The sequence below is a fragment of the Aethalodelphis obliquidens genome, unplaced genomic scaffold, assembly GCF_003676395.1.
Source record: "Aethalodelphis obliquidens isolate GAN/ISIS:26980383/991018 unplaced genomic scaffold, ASM367639v1 scaffold1, whole genome shotgun sequence".
In the NCBI taxonomy this organism is placed as follows: domain Eukaryota; kingdom Metazoa; phylum Chordata; class Mammalia; order Artiodactyla; family Delphinidae; genus Aethalodelphis; species Aethalodelphis obliquidens.
The window spans coordinates 4,235,811-4,245,586 of record NW_020837945.1 but is presented as its reverse complement, the minus strand read 5'-3'; the positions used below and the strand labels follow the sequence as shown (position 1 = coordinate 4,245,586).

Below are 9,776 nucleotides of genomic sequence, written 5' to 3'. Positions count from 1 at the left end.
ATATTTATATATTTATATATATATCAGGTTTATGTAGAAAGACAAGAGGTTTTTTGCCATTTGCTTCATCCCTACAGCCAGCATGTCCTGGGCACCTGCAAACATACCTCCCCCAGGGACAGCCCCTCCATCTGTCAGTAGAGTCCCCCTACTCACTCACACCCACACCTCTAAACAGCGGGTTTACATTACAACTTCCTTGTTTCCGGTTTTCAGAATTATCAGCTGCCCTGCCCCTCGGGAGGTCAGCTCTTTTCCACCATCACCCAATTCCTGTCCTCTTCCCTTACCATTGTCCTGATTAAGTTACTATACTGTCATCACGGTTTGAGCAAACTTCATCATTTACATGACTATGACTGTGAAAATAAAATTCAGAGAGTTTACTTGATAGGAATATTTTACCAAGGGAGAACCCAACTCCTGGCAAACAAGATTTCCAAATGGAAGGTGGTTAGGTGGCGTGGCGCTCCACGGCCACGGCTCGGCTTATAAAGTTTGAATGAGTAAGTGCAGTGTTTTCTAGTGTGGTTTGTTACTAGAAACTTATGTGCCGTTGCATTGCATGAGCTGACTTGTTCATAACTGCAAGGTCATGCTGACATAAAGAAAGCTTAGGTTTTGTTTAAGGTCAGAGTCAGCATTTGGGGGACGTCAGGGCAGTTTTAAGTTTGGGTTTGTGACCGTGAGGGTCCATCTAGGGATATATTCAAACTGTGGCCTCCAGTTTGGTTTTTTTTTACTACTTACTTACTTAATTAATTAATTTGGTTGCACCGGGTCTTAGCTGTGGGCTCCTTAGTTTGTGGCATGCGAACTCTTAGCTTCGGCATGCATGTGGGATCTAGTTCCCTGACCACGGATCGAACCCGGGCCCCTGCATTGGGAACACGGAGTCTTAACCACTGCGCCACCAGGGAAGTCCCTCCAGTTTGGTTTTTTTCTAACAGGACTAAACAGAGGTTCTTCATGACTGAAGCATGTTGTATACAATAATTACGTTTCGTTTACTGTTGGCTCGCTTGGTTTTCCATGAAGTTACATCAGTTTAATCCCTAAACTTTCCTCTGGTTAAAATAAATCTCTCACATCAGATATTTACCAACTTCACCCGTGAAGCTTCTGTCCCTCTCCAATCAGCCAGGTTACCCTGCAGCTACCATGCAGCTGACATGCGGGGACCCCTCCCCACCACCATCCTGGGGATGACCTTTGCCTCCCTCTCTGTAGCTGGAGTCCCTGTTTCCTGGATACAGTACCTTCCACTTTCTTAGTTTCCACCCTTGTTTTGCTGGAGCACATCTCCCAATAACATCCTGAGAAAAGGGTATAAGGGGAGGTAATATTTTTAAAGATTCTTCATGTTTAAAATGTATTCATTCCCACCAACGATTAACTGAGAGTTTGGCCGAGGATAGATTTCTCAATTATGAATAGCTCCCACTTTGAAGTCTTTGCCTGGCATTAAGTGACTCTCACCCCGGCAATGTCTGAGTGTGGTGACCGTGAGAATGCACTTCTCAGGTTTCTAGGGGCCGGTGGTACATTGGCCAAGAGTTCCAGTTGCTGCATAAAATCCATAGTAGGTTTGCTGGAGGCCCGGCTTCCCCTGGCTGCTCCTAGCCAGTGACTGAGACCTGTTACAGAAAAAATTATTCTTGACACTTCATGCAAATGGTCAGGCCGACTTTATTCAAGGGGGTGATGGCAGTAAGCATAGGGACCACTCTTGGGGGGTCTTGTAGGGGAGAGAGATTGGATTCAACTCCAGACACATCACGGGCAAGCATTTACAGCCAAGGAGCAGGGTGGAGATTGTGGATAGAAAATTACTAAGAGGAAACATCAGGGTTGAGGGGATTCTGGCTAAACAGGTTAACAAGATTCTTGCTGAAGGCGGGACCTGGAGGGTGGAGGAGGATTCAGAAACTGATTTAATATGGATGGCCGTCACATATCAAAGGTGGGGCTTTCTGGTTAAACTGACTTAGCAGAATTCTTGCTAAAATTGGACAATGCAGAGATGAGCGGAAGTCCAAAAGTCAGGCCTAGTTTAAAAAGAGCTCGGGGGGGCCTGAGTAGAGTTTGGTCAAGGAGAGACTCCTTATCAGAACCTTGAGATACCAGGCAGCCCCATTCCTGGGCCACACAGGCTCAGCTGAAGCCCAGCTTGCGTTCCAAGATGCCCACTGGTCTTGCCGAAGTCTCCTGAGACTGCCTGGCCGCCTAGGACATGCCCACCCCAGCTTTTTCCCTTTCCTCCCCTTAGGGTCAGGCTTGAGTTGGGGTCTGACAACTCGCCCTGCTTAACCCCACCCCTCTCACCTTCTCTCGTAGGTATTTCCCCTAATAAAAATTCTAGCTCATTTAACCCTGTTTTGGTATCTGCTTTTCAGAGGACTCAGATTCACACAATGAGAATGACTGTTCCCTCACAGTCTGTCCAGCAAGGCATGTTGACTAATATTTTGAGTTTTGCCATTCTGAGAGAAGAAAGTTAGTCTCAGATTAGTGTTTTATTGCTCTTGCTGTGAGTGAATCCAGGGTCTTTTCATGCTAAGAATGGCTGTACAGTCAGCCCTCCCTCCCCATGGGCTCCACATCTGCGGATTCAACCAACCATGGATAACATACTATGTTTATGATCCATGGTAGGTTGAATCCACTCATGCAGATCTCAAGATACAGAGGGCCGGCTATGGAACTCGGGCACCCGTGGATTTTGGTGTCCGTGGCAGGTCCTGCAGATATGGAGGGATGGCTGTATGTATTTTCTGTGAACTGTTTATATCTCCTGCCCATTTTTATTCCTATCCCTGGGCTTTTTAAATTGATTTATAAGATTCTTTATGTATTAAGGTAGTTAGCCCTTTTGCGTTATAAAACTGCTCTCCATATTTTGTCTTTTCATTTTTTAGATGGCATGTTAAAATATGCTTATGCTGTCGTTAATACCTGACCTTTAACAAAGCAAAGAAAATACACACCATATAGTGAAAGCAAAAATTAAAATATTTGACAAGCAGCAAAAACAGAAAGCAACCCAATTATGAAGTTATCATAAAGAACAAATATATCTCACATATATTAAGTGGCCTGTAAAAATGCCAATTAAAAGGAGGCAATTCTTAGATTGAATCACAGCACATAAACCCCAAATTATGCTGTATATTAAAAATGCATACATACAAGAGAATTGAGGTCACAGGGAAAACCACCGCCCTGAAAACTGGAGAGACAGGCAGATTCATCAAATCACAGATTACCTGGAGCAGGGAGCTCAGCTGGATCTAGCATCCGGTAGGAACCCTTAAAGGGTAAGTGACTAATTGCTGGAGACTGAGCTTGGATGAGCTTGAGAGATTAACTCCTGGAGGCCAAGCCTTGGAGGAGCTCCTACACCTTCCTGAGTTTCTCCTCCAGGAGCCCTACCAGGCTTTCAGAGGGAAGACTGAAGAAAAATCCCCTCATGCTTCTGGCGGTGGGAATGGGAAAGTAGCCATTTTGAAATATGTCCCCAGTGCTCTGTTCTTCTCAGCAGGCTTGTCTTCGAGGGAAACTGTTTTACCAGAGTCTAACCAATGAAGGTTTTACCAAAGACTAGCCAACCTGGGGGAGGGAAATACCCAACTCCAGGCCCCTCTGGCCTTCCTGTCTCCCCTAAGTCGTGAAAGAAAAAAAAAGCCACTTGTGAAGGCCACAGCTCAGGGGCACAGGCTCACTAAAAGACTGAGACCTGATCACAGGCCTATGGAACACTTCCTCATTCCTGACGTCTTACTACCACATAATAGGGCTCCTGTAAAATAACAAGGGATTACAGCTGAAAAAAACTGAAAGTCTCAAACCCAATGTAAAAGAGTCTATAGGGATACCCAAGAAAGAGAGGAGAAATGTTAGCCTCTGACACCTACGGCTACAGCAAATAGTAAACAGAGCCTAACTCCCTGCCAGACGAACATAACATTCACACTAAAGACCTATTTACCAAGTATACCACGTCTGGCTTTCAACAAAAAATAACAAGACGTATGAAAAGTAAAAAACCACAGTTTGAAGAGACAGGGAAAGCATCAGTACCTTGCCCAAATATGGCAGAAATTTTGGAATTAGCATACCAGGAATATAAAACAGCTATGATTCATATGCTAAGAGCTGCAATAGAAAAAGTGGACAGAATACAAGAACAAATGAGTAATGTAAGCAGACAGATGGACACCCTAAGGAAGAATGAAAAAGAAATGGTGGAAATTAAAAACACCATGACAGAAATGAAGAACTCCTTTCATGGGCTCATTAGTAGACTGGACACAACCAAGGAAAGAATCATTGACCTTCAGGCTATGGCAATAATACCTCCCAAACTGAGAAAAGAGGAAGAAAAAAATAATTAAAAACCTGAAAAATAAAAAAGAACAGAATATCCAAGAACTGTGGGACAACTACGAAAGGTACAATACATGTAATAAGAATACCAGAAAAAAGAAGCGAGAAAGAAACAGAAATATTTGAAGTAATACTGCTGAGAACTTTTCAAAATTATCCACAGACACCAAACCACAGATCCAGGAAGCTCAGAGAAAACCAAGCAGGATAAATACCCCCAAATGTACACCTAAGTAAATTGTGTTCAAACTAGAGAAGATTAAAGACAAAGAGGAAATCTGGAAAGTAGCCAGAGGCAAAACCAACAACAACAACAAAATAAAATGAAACCAAAAAAACCACTTTACTTATAAAAGAACAGGGGAGGAATTACATCAGGCTTTTCTTCAGAAACCACGCCAAGCAAGAAGAAAGTGGGGAAAAATATCTAAAGCAAAGTGGCTGTACCATTTTACATTCCTATCAGTGTATGAGAGTTTCAGTTAATCTGCCACTATATTCACCAGCGCTTGGTATGGTCAGTCTTTCTAACTGTAGACATTCTAATAGGTATGCAGCAGTATCTGGCTGTGATCTTAATTTGCATTTCTCTAATAGCTAATGATGTTGCGCCTCTTTTCATGTGTTTATTTGCTGTGTGTATACCTTGTTTTGCTAAGTGCCTATTCAAATCTGTTCATTTTTAATTGGGTTGTTTTCTTATTATGAATTCTGAGGTTTGTTTATGTGTTTTGTATTCAAGTTCTTTATTAAATATATGATTTTCCTATAGATTCTCCCAGCTTGTTTCTTGTGTTCTTCTTCTCTTAACAGTATTTCTCAAAGAGCAGAAATTCTTACTTTTAATGAAGTCTAATTTATCCATGGTTTCCTTTTATGGAGCATGTTTTTCATGTCATCTCTAAGAACCTTTTGTCTAACCCACAAAATTTTTCTTCAAAGCTCTCCGAAGTTTCTTCCAAACTTCTAGAAGTTGGATAATTTTAGGTTTTCCACTTTATATAATATGATATACCCATGTTGAGTTAATTTTTGCAAATGGTGTGAGATATGAATTGTAGTCATTTAAAAACATGGCTACTTAATTGTTCTAGCACCATTTTTCACAATACTGTCTTTCTCTACTGAATTCTTTTTGCACCACTGGCAAAAATCAAGTGACCATATACGTGTGTATCTAATTCTGGACCCTCTATTCTCCTCCATTTATCTGTTTGTCTGTCTTTTCACTATATGCAGTAATTTTGATAACTATAACTTTACAGTAAATCTTGAAGTTCAATATTATAATTTCTTCAATTTTGTTCTTTTTTTCAAAATTATTTTGACTATTCTAAATTCTATTTCCATATGAATTTTTGAATCAGCTTATAAATGCCTACACAAAAGCCTACTGGCTTTTTTCTTTTTTTTTTTCTTTTTGAGATTGCATTAGATCTCTAGATAATTTGGGGAGAATTGACATCTTAGCAATATTGAGTCTTTTACTTACCTCAATTTATTTAAATCTAATTTGTCTCAGTAATGGTTTGTAGTATTCAGTGTATGCATCTGCAGATACTTTTGCCATATTTATCGCTAAATATCTCATACTTTTATGCTATTGTATATATTTTTTAATTTAGAATTTAAAAGTTAAAAAAATTAAGTTTAAAATTTCAATTTCCCATCATTAGTTGCTAGTATGTAGAAATACAATTGACTTTTATATAATGATCTTGTATCCTGCAACCTTCCTAACCTCACTTATTAGTTCTAGTAGCTTTGTTGTAGACTCCACTGGATTTTCTACATAGGTGATCATGTCATCTACAAAAAAAAAAAAAAAAAAAAAGGCAGTCATAACACTTCTTTTCTAACCTGCATGCCTTTGACTTCTTATGAAGATAATGTATCATTGATTTTAAAACTTGCCAGAGGATGCATGCACTCATACAGATGCGCACACACACACACACACACACACACACACACACACACACATGCTCTCACACACACACACACACAAAGATCTTCAGTAATATTTCACATTTCCAGGAAGGTCAGTCTTCTTCTTGGTTTTAGGACACAATCCCCTTGAAACTGGCATTTCATATTCTCCAATTTAAAAGTAAAAATTAAGTGAAGTAGTGTAAGGGATTTATTTAAGGGGATAATCAGGGTTACATTTTGTGGTTGGATAGAAGCATCTCCAGGTGTCCGCAAAACCTCCGTCAGAGCACTGATGGGGAGAGGAGGCATGGAAGCTGATACCAGAGTTGGGTCAGACCCATCTCTTATTCATCCACCTCTTGTACCTCATTTTTTTTCCAGCCAGCCAGTTTGAATGTGTCCTTCGTGTTTGTCAACCCTTCTCTTGTGTTCCTCGCATCCCATCAACTGTCGAAACCCAGCAAGTATACATCTTCAGTATCAATTTACTTTGCCATCTCCTTTCTCATCCCACTTCTCATCTCCTCGTTCATGGTCTAGTAAGCTTCATCATACTATGAAAGTAACCAGGTTTTGTGTGTGTGTGTTTGTCTCCAGACTTTCTGGCTCCTAATCCCTTCTACTGGTTGTTGTACTCCATATTTATGAAGTGGGAAAATGAACGCCCGCCCATGAGGAGGTTGAGGTTGAGAGAATGTTTGCAAAGAGCCCGTGCTAAACAAACACTGGTGTTTCTCTCCCTGGCCATTTGTATAAATTATAGGACTACATGCAGTTTCCAGGTTCCCTGAGGGACTCAGACTGTAGAGATGTGTGGGGATGGATGTGTGGAGCGAGTGTAGGGGTGACTTTCAAGGGAGCTGGGTCAAGGCCAGTGCGTATCTACAAGGAAATGGTAAGTGACAAAGGATGGACAGTAATTTTGCCAAGAGAGGATCTTACAGAGCAGGGAGGGCTACTCACTGCTTGGTGAGAAAGGAGTTCTTTGACCGATGCTTATCTACATTTCAGGCTCATAGGAGAAAAGACTGGGAATGTGGCAAGAGGAATAAATATTGCCATTGTCAACTGTAAGTTATTAAATGTTTTCTTTAAAACTCCTCTAAAAGCTCTGTGATTGGATATTCAGTGGTACCTTGGGTTTCTTTATGATTTCTGCACACGATCTAGTCTAGGTTTATATTTTAATGCATTTTAAGAGTATATATTTAACTATTTTTTACAGTGCCTCACTTTAGAGATTTCTGGTTCTACCAAAAAACTGAAATCAAATATAAACTGATTTTAAAAAAAACAAAGAAGGACCTGCTGAATTCAGAGCTAAAACCAGATCAGCAGACCTGGGGGTACAGACACCCTGGAGTTGGGCTTCACGTTTGCTCTGATTCCTGGTGGCCCAGCAGAAGGTGACACCAGTTCCTACCTTTGTCTGATAAAAGGGCCTCAGGGGAAGCACAGCCTGCCCTCCTCTTAGGCCTGGAAAGAAAAGAAACACATCTGTCACTATTGCCATCGGGGCCCCTGACAGTAAGAACTGTAGCAGGTTTGGGGAAAGGGTTTCCCTTGGCGTCTGTCCCTATGAGCAAGGTGAGCACATAGTCCAGTGACAGAGGGCTGCAGGAACCTGAGGAAAATGTACCTGATCTGCAGGGAAAGCTACAGGGGGCAGCAGAAAGGGCTGAGTGGGGGCCCTGGTGTTTGTGGGAAGAGGCAGGTGCACTGGGAAAGAATGTGGGCGTGAATCTAACTGGAAGCAGGTGGGAGGGATGCTCTGGGCAGCCGGTGTGAGCCCTAGCCTTCCTGACCCGAATCACTGGGGCCCCCTTCAGGGAAGGCGGTCCTTTCCTTCAGGTGGGACCACGGCAGTCATGCTTCCCGGAAAGAGACAGAGAAGGAACACGCTGTTTTCAGAATGTGCCCTGAGTCCCCATGTACCTTCTTTTAAAAACTGTGTCTCTCATTTCCAGATGTGACTGGGAAAGTATTAGCAACACAGTATTTTGATATGTACGAAGGAGGTAAGGAAACTCTTTTCCTCTTAAAATCAAAATGAATTATACACACAAATTAGGATAAAAAAAACACAACCAAAACATCAAACATTCTTATTTTGTCTCCCAAAAAGTTTGCCGGAAGCAAATTTTTTCTAGAACTGTCTTACATAAACCCTCGTGGTCTCTGAGTTCACGTATTAAAATTTGAAGACATTATCTAGAAAATGTCTTTTCTTTGATCACACTTGTCCTGGATCTTTTCCTTCTGCCCCTTCCTCGGATAATGGGAAAGAGAAAATATCTCTTTCTTTTTTGAAACCAAACATGTAGAATAATGTGATCAGCCTCCAGCCCTGAATGTCATCATCATTACTGCCGTGTTCACGGCGCTGGGTGTGGTGCACGCATTCCTGGAGCCCAGGGTGTCCATCCTCCTCCAACTGTCCCTCCATTCTGGACTCTGGATCTTGACTGAAGTTGTTTTTATTTAACACTGAGAATTACCTAAAACAAATCTTTATAAAGATAATGGAGAGGAACAATTAGAAGTGCCCGGATGCACTCGGGAACGATGCCGTTAATCACAACTACATATACAAGCCCCAGTGGTAAATAACAGGGTTTGAGCTGAGCCTTTATTTCCTCTCTGTAAGGAACAGAGGGGTCTCTTGGCAAGGACTTACCCATCCCGGTGTGGTCTGTTATGTCTCGTATTTCTCCTCAGTGTCCTGGAGCCACTCGGCTCTTAGAGGGTCATGCCCAGGTTCGGTGTTTTCTTATTAATTGCAAAGAAGAGCCCACCTGTGTTGCCGAAGTCGTTGCCGGTTGGTTTCAGAGCTGATCGCTAGAATCTTTATGATCCGATCATGCTGCTTGCCTCACATCGCCCCACCGTGGAAGCCACAGGCCATTTACTATGAAAGCGCTAAAGCATCATTTGCGTGGTCGAGAGACAGTTCTAGAATCAGAGGATTCAGAGCCCGGGGCACAGAAGCTGAGAGCAGAAGCACAGCCTCTAGGGCCAGAGTCTCAGCTGACAGAGAAGGTCCTAAGACTGATTTGCATTGACCCGGCAGATAACTCTGGACCGATGACGAATTTTATTCAGAGCGCTCCCTCGAACTCCCTGCTCTTCATGGTGACCCACGATGACGGTAGCAGCAGGTGAGTGCAGACTTGTCACAGCAGGGGTGAGAGTCAGGGAAGCCAGCGCGGGGGGGGGGGGGGGGGGGGGGGGCAGAGCATCAGGGCTCTCAGTCTTCCTCAGTACATCATTTAGGAGACGACAGAGGTCCAAGGAGAAGGATGCTTCTTCAAGGAAAAGGAATGGGAAACCATGAGGAACAGACCGCATTTCTAGAGAAACAACAAGCTGGTGGGGCACATAAATCCTAGAAACTAAGGAATATTTCCAGGTAGCAAGACAAAGCCACCACTGACCATAAATAAAATAGCAAAGCTAAC

At 42.4% G+C, this 9,776-nt stretch overlaps 1 protein-coding gene across 2 annotated transcripts in view; it reads left to right on the top strand.

Moving 5' to 3' along the window:
* FAM3B (FAM3 metabolism regulating signaling molecule B) overlaps positions 1-9,776 on the top strand; it is a 56,207-nt gene that overhangs the window by 42,082 nt on the left and 4,349 nt on the right. For both annotated transcript variants that reach the window (XM_027092975.1, XM_027092898.1), the window contains exons 4-6: positions 7,330-7,388; positions 8,286-8,336; positions 9,389-9,476. In XM_027092975.1, the coding sequence (XP_026948776.1) occupies positions 7,330-7,388; positions 8,286-8,336; positions 9,389-9,476 (198 nt within the window). The remainder of the gene's footprint in view (positions 1-7,329; positions 7,389-8,285; positions 8,337-9,388; positions 9,477-9,776) is intronic.